The following is a 17,541-nucleotide window of genomic DNA, read 5'->3' as shown; positions in this document are numbered from 1 at the left end:
AAGAAACAACTTTATTAGGGGATATAAGATTCATATTAAATATGGGGAATACATATTACCCACAAAAATTAATCTAATTAAATGTCATGATCGAGCGAATTTCCAGAGCATGCATATTGGTTGATAAAAAGATTAAAATACAACATTAAAATGCAATATGCAACAAGAAATAAGGAAAGTGTTTAACTTTCATTATTTAAAGTAACAAAAATACTTTACAAAAGACATTGATTACACATTAATAAACACTAACTCACCTCTTATAAACTGTGATTAAAGAACCAGAGAGCAGTTTCTTAGTGAGACTTTATGATGCCGAAACATATAAAAAACACTTTATATCTACTGCTTATTTCCTCTGCTACCTCTTGCCTATGCAGTAATACAGTATATATATGTATATATATATATATATGTGTGTGTGTGTGTGTGTGTGTGTGTGTGTGTGTATATATATATACACACACACACATATATATACTATATATACTATATATATATATATATATATATATATATATATATATATATATATATATATATATATATATATATATATATATATATAGTACATACAGCATGTGATACACATAATAACTCAACATTCATAAATGACTAAATGAACAGACAAAGACTCAGTGATGTTTAGCTTTTATCCCTCAGTTGGATACACACACACACACACACACACACACACACACACACACAGACAAAGGCACAGTCTGTACTCATAAATTAAGTGCATTAAAATGAAATGAAGAAGATCTTTCTTACTGTGTTTTTCATGTGACTTCAGGACGTTGGCGAATTAATTTAAGGACATTTTGTAAAATTCAATTTGTTTTGATTCATGCAGGGAGTCCCAGTTGTTCTTCTTCTTCATGAGCTGTCAGTGCATGAAGGGGATTGGAGCATCCTCCCTATGCTTCCTCTGTGAGTAACAAACACACGTATAGAGATGATAAACAAGTTAATCAAATTTGTTCATTAATCATTAATGTTTTATTTGGTTTAGCTTTAATGAGTACTATTGCGCAAATCAATAACTTCTTGTGGATATTTCCAGCCTCTCTGCCTCTTACGGCCAATCAGCATCCTGGTTTATCTTCATTGAGGAAGAAACTAGAGTCGCACTTGCTGCTCTGCTGCAGGTCCTCCACAGATATCAAGCCCATGAGGTGAGAATTGCACACACACACACACACACACACACACACACACACACACACACACACACACACACACACACAAACATCAATGCCAAGAAAATAACTGAACAACTTTCCTGTCATGTGATCCTGCGTTGTTTCCCCTTACGCAACTCACAGGAATGGTTTTTGGGTAAGCGTCTCAATGACAACGAGGCCTCCATCATCCACCACTATGCCTTCTCTGAAGACCCCGGCTCTTTTGGTTATCCCGACCCTGCAGCTGGCTGGGCTCTCAGTACGCCACTGCTCCAGAGGTGTGTGCAGATGTGTGAAGCATGTGCACTTTGTGTATAATTAGCATGTGAATGTGTCACCATCAGTATGTTTCTCTCCTCTCAACATTTTTTTACCGTCATGTGTTTCAGACTCGCTGAGCGGATCCAGCACGAGCATCTGAAGTCAGATTTTACTATCGACTTGAAACATGAGGTACTTTGAAACAATTTTCTCGAGTTTCGTGAATCTGTGTGTTTTCAATGCTTATCCTCCAACTATCACTATAATAAAATAGTTATTTTTACAACTTGGCTCTGGTTCAGTCCTGCTCAGCGCCTCAACTGAGGCTGCCTACTGACATATAATGATGATTGACAGTATTCCCACAGTGACTGACAGACTGACAGGCCTTTTGTTGAAAAGCTCTGACTCAGACCCTGCAGCTTTCTATACCTGTAGCTCTTGATAGATCTATTATTATAGTATTGATGCAAAAGCTCAACTTGTGTGTGTGTGTGTGTGTAGGGGGGACATAATTGAGCATGTGACTATTTTATTATACAGTTACCACATTTTTTTGCTCTAATATTAGTGTAAAGTATTTCCTGGGAAAACCTTTGTATCACAAGATGAAATACATAAATGAATATCGACATTAAATTGTGTTTTACTTCACCGTCTAGACCCAGTAAACTCATTAATTCATAATGTGACTCCTCCTTAAAATGCAGTGTGAGTCTTAAACTGAGCCGTGTGTCCTTTTAGAAAATCCCAAATGACTCTTGCCTAATACAGAATGAATTATTAGCCACATAAATGTGTATGACTTAAAGTATGTGTGTGTGTGTGTGAGACACTTAATTATTAAGAGGTCCAGCGGTGCCAGGGATTATAAATATTTACTGTTTCAGGGCTCAGAGTAAGCTTAGGTGGATATTTTTGGTCAAGATGGTAAAGATGAAATTGAAAATGTCAATGGAAATAAGAAAAGGGAAACATCAAATGAGAAACTTAAAATGGGAAACGGAAATATTGAATTAAAAGCTTAAATAGCTTAATTTTATTTTTGCACTTGCACTTTACCATCTGGCATTTTAAATTTAATCTTTTCCATTTTACATTATGCATTTTCCATTTTCTCTTTTAATTTTCTATTTGGACTTTTAATTTTAATTATGACCAAGAATATCCCCCATAGTCGGCCCGCTTACCTGTCAGATGTAGAATTGATTGTTATAGTTTTAATTTATATCCTGATCATTTTTCCAACTTCTTCACCAGTAACGGTCACTGTTCACTGTCACCTATTACTCCATTACATTTGTCTTCATGTCTGTCTCCACTTTTCTAGATTGCTTTGTATATTTGGGAGGAAGGAAACGGTCCAAAGCTGACGGCAGTTCCAGAGTTTTGTACAGAGCCGAGAGACAACTGCGCCACCACATTTACAACCTACATGCCCAGCTGTGTATGTACAACTCTTATTTATTGACATTTAAATCACTATGATGAAGTTCTTAAAGGATGCCCCAGTATGTCTGTATGAACGTTTGCGAGCAGTTATTACTCATCTGGACTGAATATGTACAACTCATGCAGGCATGACGAGGTTCAGCTGTTGGTAATTAAGGATGAAATCAAGAACATTTCTCACAGTTGTTACTTTGTTGCATAACATTGATAACTCAGCTGTCCATGTCCAACATTTGCTCAGCATATGATGGACCTCACACACCATTAAACAAAATGTGTACACGGCTTGCAAAGTTAAGCAGACCTTATATCTGTAGCACATACTCTTCCTTATGCCAGGTATAGACAGAAGGAGAAAAAAATACTTTTGTGAGGCCCTACGAAAATGCAAGACCCGTATATAGCGTTGGCTGGCCTTCTGTGGGAGCTGGACACTAAGAGATTGCACATATCTCAATCATGTAATTTCCCCTCAGCACTGTTGTGAAGAGAGTTTGCTTGAAATAAATGTAGGTAAAACCAAAGAGCTTATTTCATCCAAGACCACACACCCTGGAAATGGTGTATAAGAATCCGGTGGTGTTTTACTATTTAACATGTTGTATGGAAATCTGAATGTTAAGGATTAAACTGAAATTGCAGAGAATTGTAAATATATCTAGGGGTAATTATAGGGAGGCAGCAGATGCAACCAAGTTGGAATTATTATTTCACAAACACTCTGCCCTGCTCCCTTTTTATTCTTTTCTGTATTCATGTTTTTTAAATAATGTTTGTTGATGCTGCGTTTCTGTTGTTTTGTCCTGTTTTCAATCCTGTGTGGTGAAGCTGAAGCTGATACTTTTACACAATGTCGACCCAGCAGAGTAGGCAGTAATCACAGTGTGGGTGGGCCCAGAGAAAATCAGGTGGGCCCAGCCTGTCTAAGACCAATTTTACTTAATAGGTTCTGAAAACACATGTTGACCACAATAGGCCATTGCAACTATACTTGACTGAATGCAACAGAGTTTAATCATACAAGCCTTATACGAGGTAATGTTACAGGCACTGAGATGAACATTAACAGCATCGCATAGGCTGGCACACCGGCCACATAATTACACACGCACACACAGCTGACACAGCTAGCGGACAGTAGGCTTCTGTTCCTCTGTGCAATGCGTGGGCTGAACAATGAGTGTAAGAGGAGGGGCTGCTCGCAATGTGGCATTTGTGAAATGCAGTTTGCAAGAAACAAGAATTGTTGTATTTTTATTGGTTGCGTAATCAGATAATTTAAACAGTATTCATTGACTGCTATTCACTGGATGATCCAGCAAAAAAGGAAAGCCTTCTGATTGGGTTTGCCCGGGGCCACCTAGGCCCACCCACAGCTATGTGCCTGTGACGACCATAAACTTAATCATCCATCATCCTCAAGGACCAGCAGAAATCAAAAAGTCACAAAATCAAGAGAAACTGACAACAGAAAGTAAGGAGTTGAGGATGTAGTCGTAGTTATTAGGTTATACCCTGTACAATGCATTTGTTTTTCTGCTGTGATCCTTTAGTTTCCCTGCATGTGATGAACAAAGCCTGTCTTATCTTAAAAGGGAAATAACATGCTTTTTGTTATTTTCTGTCATTTATACTGTTATGATGCTGGATGTCTATATTAAACATAATCGAAGTTCCAAACTTTGAGGTGAATGTATGTAAAAAGCTCAGGCTTTACCCTGCTCTGAACGCTTCATTTGTAAAGTTACCTCTACTTCCTCCTCATAATGACAGCAGATTGTTCACGCACACCCCCAAACAGCCATCTGCTCCATAACCTTTGTTGCTAAGGTTGTTGCTAAGGTGGTCCCATGTGTTGTTCATGTTGTCCACTTGCATATTTCGGATCGGATTTCAGCTTGGACATGTACGGATGTATTTAAGAAGTTGACATTTTCAGTAAAGAACGAGAAAGAGGTGACATCTGACTACTACTTTTTGTTTACATAGCCTCTAGAGCCAGCCAATCAGAACAGAGTGGGCTCATCGGGAGCGGGGCCTTAAAGAGACTGAACTGAAGAGCCAGTATAAGATAAATAAGGAGTTTTTTGAACTGTAAATCATGTAAAGATATTCCAGTATTATATTATTATTACATTCCATCCCCAGAATAAAAATGTATACCTGGAAACATGCATGATACATCTCCCTTAACAAGAAAATATAAATATACACAATAATGTAAAAATACACATTTTTGTATACATGACTTTTGCCAAAAATTGCTCCACTGTCTCCAAATTATTGGGCAACGTGCTTGAAAGGGGCCACAACAAATACATGAGTAATCTTGTACTTATAATGATCTTACAGGAATGACTGTGATCAAATATGAGGGAGTGTCAGATGTTTATATTGAAATTTCTCCAAGTACAGCAGATTAAAAACAACTGACAGCTATAAATAAATGATGTAATTGTCTGGAATAAGAAGAGACACCTGAAATGGGACTTCAGTGCCAGTATTTACATGTCTGGCGCTAACACACACACACACACACACACACACACACACAGTGCTGTGATTTGTTTATAATGCTGTTAGGACTTAGTGTACCTCATTTTGCCATCCTGACTCAATTTTAGGTCCATTATGTTCCATATTTGTGGTAGTTTGTGTGCACCTGCACACTTTTTACCATCTTATACCATGCATCATTTTTCTAAATGAAGATGGACCTTGATTCTCTTCCTCTCTTCTTAGGGTGATCCAGTGTTGAAGAAAGACATATTTGTTGCTGTGAAAACTTGCCAAAAATTCCACTCTGATCGAGGTGCCTGTTTGTTATTCCCTGTTATATTATGTATTATGTCCTATTACATAATTGTCATCTACTGCAGGATTGTAACGTATTAATCGGTCTTATTAAGTATAAAATTACAACATTTTGTTCATTGCAAAGATGCAATGAACAAAATGTTGCTATTTTTTCAAATGTGGAGTCAGTTATTGCTATCATTGGTTCTGGCCGCATAGATTAATTGTATAAACATGGAAACAGAGAAAATTTAATTTAAATGGAAATTACAGGACAAACATTGCTGCAAACATTTTTTCCCCCTTTATGCTGTTTTGTTTACTGCACTTACTTAACAGTCTGGTGGTCATTCAGTCCCAGTTAACCTGCCAGGTGAAAGCTACCTGTTAAAATTCACAACCTCATCTAGACTGTCAGCTAAAATTGCAATAGTTTGTGTAATTATCCAAAACACTGAAGTGTTTTTAAACAGGGTCAGAATGAACCAGTAGTTATGGCTTTTTAAAAGCAATGAACAATATATGAAGCAGAAAGAACAGCGTATGATTGAAGGACATTTCGGGTTTATTTCAACCGGATGTATTCCCCATAAATGTGGCAATTGTTGCTCAATGGGTCATGTTTATTTTGCTCTCTTCAGCTCTGTTATAGAGATTACGTCAATTCACATAAAGACTCGGCTCAGCCTCCTGCATCTGTCCACATAAACATGATTTTTACATGAATCGCTTCAAAAGTTTGTTTCTGAGTCTGATTGAAAGTAAACACAGAAACTAGCCACCTGTAGCAGCCGTTATGGCTAACTGCATAGTGATCAGGTATATCGGGGGGGTTGCAGCTTGCCAGCAAACCGAACCAGCCTGCATATTCATCTGTGCATGTCAGTTTGTTCATGTCTGAGGCTGTGGATACCTCAGCGCCAGTTCCTGCTATAGAAGTAGTAACTTAGCAGATAAATAAAATGGTTCGTGCCTGCAAGTTTCCAAGTTGCAAGGATAAAATGACAAGATACATACTGTGCAGTTTTCATGGAATATACCGCTGTACAATAGAGACTTATATACTCATACAGTTGCATGTTATAATCGCATTTTTCTTACCATGTGAAACTGAACGTTTGGCCTCGCCGTTCTTGCTCTTTTCATCCAGTTGATGAATATGAAGGGTAGTTCAGCCAGCCAGCGAGCTGCCCCGGATGTAGTTCCCTATGCAGTTAGCCATAATGGCTGCTACAGGCAGCTAGTTTCTGTGTTCACTTTTGTTCAGACTCAGAAATAAACTTTTGAAGTGATTCATGTAAAAAATTATGTTTAATTGGAAAGATGCAGGGGGCTCAGCTGCTTGCCCTGATGTTCATCGTTGTTTGTGTCTTTTTGTGAATCACATAACGGAGCTGGAGAGAGCAAAATAAGCATGACACATAGAGCCACAATGGCTATATTTATGGGAAATACATCAGGTTGAAATAAACCAGAATTTCCCTTTAACTTAGATCTGAATTGGCTATTACTTAAAATGCTGGTTATTAGAATTGGACGACGAGCTGTCATAGCAGTCTGCTATCTGCAGTCTCTCATCTGTACAATCAGTTGAATAGTAGGATTTGTTTGAGAATAATTTATGCGGGATCGGCTCCACTGGTTAGAATGATCAGAATTGATTATGTGTGATTATGATCAGTTATCATTTTGTAGTTTTTAAGTGATTTTAATGAGAGTTGCTGCTCTTATCTATATCAACACGCAGTGAGTGAGCATGAAGTGATTCAGTGTCTTGACAGCTCAATTGTTCCGCCCCGTCCCACCAGTTGAAGATAGCAGACATCTAATGTTATTTGATTACACGGTCCTTTGGGGTTTACAGTTTTGCATCAAGGACTTGGAGATAGTTTTAATTATGAGCTCTGACAGCCATCAAACAGTTATTCAGTGCATGTGTCTGTATAGTTTAGAGAGAGTATTGTTTGATGTTTCAATTTTCTCTCCCCTTTCTCCTCTCAGTACCAGTGGTCAAGGCAACCTGGGAGAAAGACGCTGGGTTTCTGGAGTATTACAGCGATGTCACTGATGCCTCCATACCAACCATCAGTCTGGGAGTGCCCAATACTGAGAGAGGTGAGTTGATGAGTCCCCAGGAGGAGCTGGAACAGAAAAAGTAAAAGGATGTTAAGGCTGCCTGCTGCCAATCTCATCGTGACCAGAAGAGGTAGCTTAAAAATGGGTGGCTGGATGGTGATAGACAAGTTGCAGCTTGAGGATAAACTTGCACATTTATGGAGTAGAAACTGTGATGTATCCCATCTTTGTTTCCTGTTTGCAATCACCACATTGTGTTAGCAGTTTGTCAATCGTCAAGTTTAGGCTGAAGTTGTAGTTCAGTGACCAAACAAACTCTCCATGCCCCTTTTTATCTCCTGTGTTTTGTTCCTCATGTTATACCATAGATAGAAAGTCCTTCAGCCTCTTCAGGACTAACTTTTAGTCCACACATATTCAAAGGGCCCCACATATAAATCAATGTAAGGACAGACAAACCAACTAAATCATAGCAAGTAAGTAAGTAAGTAAAGTTTATTTAATAAAGCACCTTTCACAAAGCAAGGTAACAAATTACTTCACAAGAGTAAAATTGTTAAAAATAAAATAAATAAAAATAAATAAAAAGTAATAAACCACAAAGTCATTCCTCTTCACGGTGAAGAGAAAAGATAACCCTTGAACTTCCTCACAATAAGCTCTAGAGTCAGAAGCAATAACGGCACTAATGACCAGCTGAGAAGTGAGAGAGGTACAGACGCCAATTCTATATTTGTATTTGATGTATTCCTGTCTGAAACACCTCTGATTGTATTACAGATCTGTCTGTGTCACTCTGTAATGTACTTCTAAGTCCTTTCACACAGCAGGGGGACAGATACAGGTGTCAATGACACCTCTATCTCTTTGTTCTGTCCATTTTTACACACTCTCTCTCACTCTGTTCTTGTTCACAGGCTGATGGAAGTATCACATTACAGTTACAGTATTACTGTCTGTCCTGCCCTCTGTCCCATATCTTTTTCATAAGCCCCCCTCCCCCACCTCTTTATTTAATGCTTTCCAAGCCTGTGCTTTTGTTGATTTTCTACTTTTTTCCTTTTAGTGCTTCTGTTCCTAGTTACTTTATCTTTATTGTATCTTTAAATTTTCTTTTACTGCTGTATGTTTGTGCTTTCATTTCTTTCATTATCGTGTAGGGGTGTGTTAATGCTAAATAGGTAATTGATGGTCTGATCTACTCTCATGGGGTCTGAGGATTTTGCCCCTCCCTGGTAGTTTTGAGCCACAAACCTGGTGTGCGGTGACCCCTGCTTTGTCTTTTTCACACTTTTTTGTCCATTTGTTGTCTCCCTGCAGGACACTGTGGGAAGACGTTTGCCATCTTAAAGCGGTTCCTGAGTAAAGCTGTACCAAAGGCTGACTGGCTACTCATTGTTGATGATGATACACTCATCAGGTAACTGGGAGAAGAGCTGCTGTGTTAAACTACCATTCCTAGAAAATGTATACATATTAGACAAGAAAACATGCTGTTCAAATGCACTTTTGATGGATTTTGTGGTGCTGAATTTCACTCAAACTAAAAAAGAAAGTGTATTACTGTGTTGCATCTCTTTCAACAATGTGATTTATTCAAAGACGCTGCGCACTCCCACGCATGTGTTTTCACTCATGCTGGCTAATTAGAATTCTGCTCCTGTTCATGAACTAGTAACAAAGGTTTAACTTCTCCCACCCAAACAGCTGCGACAAAACTAACAGGAGAGATTTCAATCTGTACACAACCACACTGTCTGGAGAAAAGCTCTAATCAAACAACATAAATGAATTGAAAATGGGTGTTTTTAGGCCTTTAAAGTACAATATTCTGGTGCAGCACAGAAAAAAAATGGAAACAATAAGATATTTGATTTTAGGTAGGATCTGGTTTTGTGTGTCTTCATACAGTCGCTGATTTGTACTTGTGTTTGGGACATTCATCTGTCTCACTTCCTGTCTGTTGGTCTGTCGATTATTGCCCGTCTCTAGTTTACCCAGGTTGCGGCGACTGTTGCGTTGCTATGACCCAAAGGAAGCAGTGAGCCTGGGCGAGAGATACGGCTACGGTTTGGTTCACAGCGGATACAGCTATACCACAGGAGGAGGAGGGTGAGGCTGTAGGATGGTGCTGGTGGTGTTTTGGTAAAAAAGGAGAACGTAGCTGCTGTGCCAGGTTTTAGAAACGTCGCAGTAAAACAAAACTCAGTGTAAGAACAACAAAATGTTAGCCAGTGAGCATCATGTTCAAAACTTTTTCAACACTGCAGTTAATTGCAGCTACTTTCTGGCTAATATTGAATGAAATATTATTAATCATACAGTTTTTATTATTATTATTACAGTTTTTCACCAGTGAACCATAACATCAAACGGAAAACCTTGATCACACAGAATTTTGCATATTTGACATATTTGATATTGTTTGAAATATTAAGGTGATGAATAGAATTTAAAATAAAGTTTAGTGGGTTTGAACATTTCTTAGATACTCAGCATGTTTAAACATCAAAAATAATAACACAAATGGAATAAATTCCCCCCAAAATTCAACAAACTTCTTTGAAACGCAAAAGAATATTATATAAGTTGTGTGTGTGTGTATGTAGGATGGTGCTCAGTAGGGTGGCGGTGTCCAGGCTGGTTTCCAGTGGTTGTAGCTGCTACAGCGATGATGCTCCTGATGACATGGTGCTCGGCAGGTGCTTCACCTCCCTCGGTGTTCCCATTACACACAGTCCACTGTTCCACCAGGTAGGGAAGAATACACATACATGTGTTCAAATACATGTTTTTAATATGTTTGTTACAACCTCCCTTAACTACATTCGCTCCTAACCCTCAACTGGTGAGATATACTCAATAAGAGAAAGTTTATTTTACAGGTCTCATAGTTTCCTATAATTTCTTAGATTGAAAACTGATATATTAAATATAAATTCATAGAAAGGCTCCTGGAAACTAAGAACTACTTAACGTGATACTAATTATAGTGAAAATGGAGACTCTAATACTTACTTGTGTTTAAGTGAGGCGGTTCTTTCAAGCATTTCCTCTCTCTCCCTTTTTAAAAACTCAACACACCTACCTAATCATCAATAGCTGTCTCAGAACTTTGTCTCTAATTTCTATGTAGATGAGTAGCAAATTACACAGTTCTAGGAGCTGATTAGGAAATTGCAAACCCATAAAAAAAAGTGACACTAAATTTGGGAGATGCAGACTCTCCTTTCTTCTAATGTTAAAGAGAAGCTTTTCACAACATTCAGACGGTCTGAAAAACACTTCTTTCAGTACAGTATATATAAGCCTCAAAGGAAACATACAGCCTTGGACACAGTCAGTTTGTGATGTTAATTGTATTTTAAGGGCTCTATTGTAAGAAAGGCACTGGTGTATTAGGGCATTTAGGACCAGTAGGTCAGAGTGGTAGAGTCAGTAATGGCCAAAGAAAGTAGATTTATTACCATAATCCCTTTCAAAAATCAATACATATTGACATGCTGCACATAGGGACAGTAAAAAAATTATTGGGGTGCAGAATCTTATTTTTCATTTTATAAGCAAGACTCTCCCTGGCATTATTAATATTTTCATCAGACCCTCCCCTTTACTTAATATCCCCCCAGTATCTCAAAGTAATTATGGCACACATAATAAAATGGTTAAAAATGTCTTCTCTGTATTTTTGAATAGCTGCTAAATAAGCAGTTATTACAGCCACCAAATGAGTAAACTGGGAACAGACACCAGCTTTGTGACTGCTGATGGATTTGATCACTGCAATATTTTTGCCCCATCCAAGCAATAAAAATACATTTTATATGTTTGAGATCAGATGTCTGTCTGTCAGTCATAATCAAACCAATTACATGATGCTCATTTTACATGGCCAAGTATGTTAGCGACATTTCATCCAGACAGCTGCTCCGAAGTGCACACCGTTAAACATCAAAACACACGTTTATTACCATCTGTAAATGTAAATTTAGTGATTGCTGACATGCGGAATAAAGAGATGAGGCTCAAGCTCTGCAATTTTGCCCCGATCCAGATTCAAAATACTAAGAACAAAGATGAATTAGCAGCTGGATGGCCATTATATGAGATCTATCTGACATCTGATTGGCTGTTAGTGTTAAGTTAGAGGTAGGTCTAAAGTTACATAGAAGGTTGTGGGACAGGAGGATGGATATCATGATTTAGTGTCATCCTTATGAATCTCTTTCTGTCCTAGTTTGTCTCTGCTGCCTTTCCAAAACCATCTCTCACCCTAGAAACCAGAAACCGCTAAGTAAGCCAAAAGCGCTCCAAGTGTTGATGGGAGCCAGATTTAAGACATTAACCTGTCAGATGATGATCTGCATGAAGCCTTCCTCATGCTTGCCCTCCCTAAATGTAGGTGGTAAAAGACTGAAAGACTGCCTTGTGGGTTAAGCATGCTATCACAACAGAATATTGAATGTGCTGCCCTGGAGCAAATTGGTCATTTGCTGCAGTGGGAATAAATGAAACATGAAACATTAAGAAGACACATACATAAGCACACACACACAAACCATTTGTCCTTGATCTTTTAGGCCCGGCCGGATGACTACTCAGAGACATTGCTCTCCTTGCAGCAAGCCATCTCCTTCCACAAGCACTGGAACATAGATCCCGTGGCTGTCTACAAACACTGGCTGCAGGACACACACCCACGAGATGAACTGTAGTAACAGTGTGTGTGTGTGTGTGTATGTAGTATGTTTACCTTACATACTGTATTGTAGACAAAGACTGAATCCAAATTTGCACAACAGCGTTACGCTAAAGATGAGACAACAAGCAGCAACCAACTACAGTGACTGTAATAACTAGACAGACTTGTCAAATGTGGCCTGAAACATCATCCCTACAAGCCTTAATATATCCTTTTTAAAAATGTTTGATATCAACATGAAATCAAATCACTGTATGTAAAGTTAATTATCTCCCAAATCTGTGGCTTTACAGAGGTTTTTAGCCTGGGTTAGCTCATTGTTTTGGTTTCATCGCCTGCACATTGACTGTAGGGTTGAGTCAGAAAAAAAAGCCCCAAACAGCAGACAGACAAACTTGACCAGTGGATGCTAATGTTTCTCTGCCTCTGCCAAATGTGTACTTTAAGTATTGTTTGCTTACATGTTCGCCATAGCAACTGCCATCAGTATGGGGATGTGTCTGTCATTTTATTTTGACATTTTTCTTCCCATTCATTTAAAATGAATAAATTCAACAAAATGGATCCATACATTTTCAAAATTGGCAATGTTAGCACCTGATGGTGATGCTAAATGAAAAGTCAGTAGTCTTCATTCTGTGGGGAAATAAAGAAGATTTAAAGAAGATTTTGGAACAGTTTAGCAGTGTGCAGGTAGTCTTTTGTTCTTTTGTGTAGTCTTTTGTGACCTCACCTGCATTGATATTTGTTCATCCTCTGGAGACCATGAATATCTGTACATTCTGTAATAGAGTAGACAGGAAAAATAATACTAACAGTAATATCTTAGTCTGGACCAAGAGGAGCCACACTGCTAGCATGGCTAAAAGTTAAGAAACTTAACATTTCTTTTAGTTTCAGCTTTTTCCTACATCTAGAAATTTAGAGTGACTACATCTACAAGTGTACACTGATTCAGTATTAGTTAAATCATGCTGGTTGCTGCTTGTTTTGTGAGCGTGAATGTGAATATTACTACTGTCACTTTAACCCCCCTCCCCCCTCCAAAAAAAAATGAAATTTGAATATAACCATGAATCAAAATGTTTAATTTATTAAGAAGGATTTTTTCAATTTATTTGTGTTAATATATTTTCTATTTAGGTGGTTAAGTGTTAAATGTCTCTGAGGTTGAAAACCTCTTTTGCACTTGGCCAAGATGCAACAATTCTGAGAGGGCTAAAATAAACTCAAGAGCAATTAATAAAAGGAGCCATTCATCATCACTGTTGGTTACAGATGCAACAAAGCAGCAGTGACACTCTGCTTTTCAGCCTTAAGTAACTTTCTTGAAGTTAGATTTTAAGTCATAACTGGTAACTTGCTGTATTTCTCTGTAATCTGTTTCATACTCTGTGTTCATTTCACTTGTAGACAAATACTTTTGTAAAGGAGTAGTTCAACATAATGAGAAATACACTTTTTTTTTCATGCTGAGGATTAGATGAGAAGATTGATACCATTCTTGTGCCTGTACGTGAAATATGAAGCCCAAGTTTAAAAACCTGCCGACCAGCAGTTCACTAATTAACATGTTATATCTTGTTTGTTTAATCTGTACAAAAAACTAAAAGCTAATGGCCTGCTGGGTCTTATTTCATATTGAATGGACAGATCTGACAGTGGTATCAAACTTATCATCTAACTCTCAGCAAGAAAGCGATTAAGTGTATTTACCAAAATGTCACATTATGTCACAAAATGTCACATTACTCAATATATTAATATTTTTTAAAATAATAACTCTAAAACAAAATGCTAAATTCTGCGTGAAAAGTTGTGTATAGTATTTTTATGAATTTGTTGTTTGTACTTTTACCACAGGAGATATGATTGTGTACACACGTCACAAATTAAGGAGTTTTCAATGTAGAATTTTATTTAGATGTTTGAACAGCAAAACCGTGTATGTGTGCGAGCTAGTGTTGATGATATGTGTGAATGAGTGTAAGAGTAATTACAACCCCAGCCAGAAAGCCTGCATTTAAATGGCATTTTGCAGATGTTTTTTTTTTTTTAATATATAAATGTTTGTGAGTGTTTGTGCATTGCTGAAACCTGTTATTTCGTTCAATTTCAATATACTTTTTTAATATTTTGAAAATAAAAGATTCATTGCTTTGAACAAAAAAAAATTTTGTGTGTTTTTTGTCAAGTAAAAGACTGACTGACAAGATTATTAAGATAATTACACACACACAGTTTTTTGCACTTCAACGAATCATTGACAAATGTTAGACATTGTAGTAAACAAAATTCTGCAATTATTTTGACCAAGACTGCCTCAAAAAAAGATATCCCCAAGGACCATTGTGGTTAAAATAAAATAAATGTTGCACTGCTAGACATTTTATAATGAGTCTCTTTCCAGTCAAATGAATCATTGTCACACTTGTTCACTCATATTACTTCTGTTCCCATTTCTTTTGTCCATCCCAGCATGACTTACTGGACTGAAATCATTTCCTTTTCAACTTTTGATGATTAAAATTGTAAAAAAAAAAAAAAAAAGAAAAAAAGAAGAAGAAGGCTTACAGGTCACTGATTGGTTACCACACAGGGATATCACTCCTTCATATCACAAGAGGCTCAGCCTTACTTTTGTTCACCTCAGCATGTGTGTCTTCCATTTTCCCAGACTTGTCACAAGTCGTGAAGTGCCTTAGTATCATGTCACTGTGACATTCATTACCATAGCAACAGTGACATTGCCCATAGTGTCAGTTTCTCTTTGAAGACTTTGTATGATGCAAGGCAGATGACATGATAAATATTATATTCAGCGTGCATTCTTGCAGAAAGACTAAATATATCACTCACATTATTCATAACACCAGAGAACGATCGCTTGAATTGTTATTGATATCCGTTTAATTGGCGTTAACATGATATGTCACTAATTATTTCTTTGTGAGCATGACAGGAAGATAAAATTCTTTAAACTATACTTAAAGCAAGACGGGATTCATACGGTTCATGCTAATCAGTCTATTCTCCTTTGTTCTCCTGAAATCTCAGAAGTTATTTTGTGAATTTTCAATCTTAGTTCCCTTAAATTTCATATCAGGATGCAGCTGCAGGGATGTCGCACAGTTTCAGGCCTGTCATGTTGTCGTTGCTCTTTCATGTGTAAATGGAACATTACAAACTTCACAAAAAAAGGATCGCTCTGTTCCTCTTGCACTTTTGTTCAACTCCACGTATACACACGCCACCATCATTAATGCAGTGAGACTTTATACTTCCGACTGCTTTCTCTTTCATTTCTTTGACACACACAACACGCTTCCAGCTCCAGAGTTTGTGAACTCTGGAGCTCCACAGCCTCTAAATCAGCTGCAAGAGGCAGCAGCATAGCTCAAGTTTGTTGTGACTCTCCCTCCAGTTTTCCCCTGTTTCTTCCAATTTCCATCAATAAACGGTAAATCAATCTGATTCAGTAAAGACACACACGGTTATTATTAGTGCGCTTCAAGCATGGATTTAGATTTATTCTGTCAATTGTACTGCATGTCAAATGTTCTTTATACTGTCCTGTTCTTCAGCTTTCAGTACATCTCAGATTAAATCTTTTTTTCCTTTAACTGTAAAGTTAGTAAAAGCTTTAGTCAACCTTTAATATATAGAGAGAATGAACAACATTAATCAAAGCTGCACCCAGGAGCACTGCCAACGCCTCAGTCTTTGGATGGTTGTGTGAAATTTTCAGTGCCCTCAAAAATCATAAATAATAAAGTCCCAGCATTTTTTTCTCCTCTATTATATTTGTTTCTTTTGCTGTCATTTGTTGAATTAAAGAGCACTTATCATTGATCGTTAAAGGCACAATCTGTGATCCAGAATAGGGTGTTCACTCACAAAATGATTGACAGGTCATTTGATACAAGAACTTTCCCATTGACCGATATTTTAATCAGTGACAACATATTTGGGATGCGCATAATGCACTGTAGATGTTCATGGTGGATGTTTGGCTACCATTGAAATGTGCAGATATCCATGAAATCTGAGTTCTGGTCTCTCTTTTCTGACAGTATCTCAATAACTGCTGTGTAGTTATATGACTGGATCAACTTTTCACCTGCAGCAGTTTCTCCCAGTGACTTTTCACGCTGTGAGTTTACAATTCAGTAAACAACTGTTTTTTCTTTGTGTCGCTGCAAGCAGTAAAAACCTCAGTTCCGCTCTGTAAAGGTGGAAATACACTCCCATATAACCACTCATGTAAAAGTTATAAGGGGACATGCTGTAAACAGGGGATCAAGCCATTCTCTATGTTTAGTATTGTATGTTTTCCCACTGAGAAGAGGAATTATTTACATACTATTGCCACATAATCTAAAAAACATGAAAAAAAAATGCACAAGAAATTTACAAAAAATATTTTATGATTATCTGCAGTTCTGTTATTAAAATCAACCTTAATTTATGGAGGAAAAAATCGCAGAAATCCCTAAAAAAGACAAAAATTATTCAAAATAACAGGAAAACCTTCAGCCCTACCCTGCATGAATACATCTCTCTTGGTCTGCAGGGATTATGCGTGCTGACTCTGACCCAAGGTGCAAGGTGTGGACATTTTTAAAAAGTGGGAAAAAAACATCAGTTGATTTTAAGTGAACATTCCTCTCACCTCCAGCTGTCCTGTCACACAAGTTTCTGTCAAGCTCAAAAGGTGCCATCACTTCTTTTATTCTTCAGCTCTCTGTGGGGGATGTCACCTCTGCTGTCATCCCCCACAGCTTACTTCCTACAGCTGTATACAATTTCTGTAATTCACATGAATGTGTGAATCACAACAACAGAAGTCATGACCTTCTTCCTTGTCCGGCCCTTCTCAGGAATAAAATAACATCCCATTTCTGCAGATTCAGGTGTCAAGCTGTGATGGATGCAGGTATTGTTGTGTTTTGTTTTCCTGCTACTGTTTACATCTTGTTGTTTTCATTTTTGCAATTAAAGTTATATTTTTAGTCCAAAGGGTATTGAGTTTGAATCCTGCTGAATTGGTAAAACTCTCGTGGTTGG

General features: G+C 37.6%; 1 protein-coding gene across 2 annotated transcripts in view; it reads left to right on the top strand.

Moving 5' to 3' along the window:
* The window catches only part of b3glctb (beta 3-glucosyltransferase b), a 28,197-nt gene extending 13,664 nt beyond the window's left edge, over positions 1–14,533 (top strand). For both annotated transcript variants that reach the window (XM_067608274.1, XM_067608273.1), the window contains exons 5-15: positions 857–933; positions 1,067–1,178; positions 1,329–1,465; positions 1,577–1,640; positions 2,779–2,895; positions 5,643–5,712; positions 7,698–7,811; positions 9,093–9,192; positions 9,765–9,884; positions 10,382–10,526; positions 12,353–14,533. In XM_067608274.1, the coding sequence (XP_067464375.1) occupies positions 857–933; positions 1,067–1,178; positions 1,329–1,465; positions 1,577–1,640; positions 2,779–2,895; positions 5,643–5,712; positions 7,698–7,811; positions 9,093–9,192; positions 9,765–9,884; positions 10,382–10,526; positions 12,353–12,487 (1,191 nt within the window). In that variant the 3' untranslated portion in view covers positions 12,488–14,533. The remainder of the gene's footprint in view (positions 1–856; positions 934–1,066; positions 1,179–1,328; positions 1,466–1,576; positions 1,641–2,778; positions 2,896–5,642; positions 5,713–7,697; positions 7,812–9,092; positions 9,193–9,764; positions 9,885–10,381; positions 10,527–12,352) is intronic.
* Positions 14,534–17,541: the final 3,008 nt, after the last annotated feature.

Source organism: Thunnus thynnus, chromosome 13 (assembly GCF_963924715.1).
Source record: "Thunnus thynnus chromosome 13, fThuThy2.1, whole genome shotgun sequence".
NCBI classification, from domain to species: Eukaryota; Metazoa; Chordata; class Actinopteri; order Scombriformes; family Scombridae; genus Thunnus; species Thunnus thynnus.
This window is presented reverse-complemented; position numbering and strand designations above follow the sequence as displayed.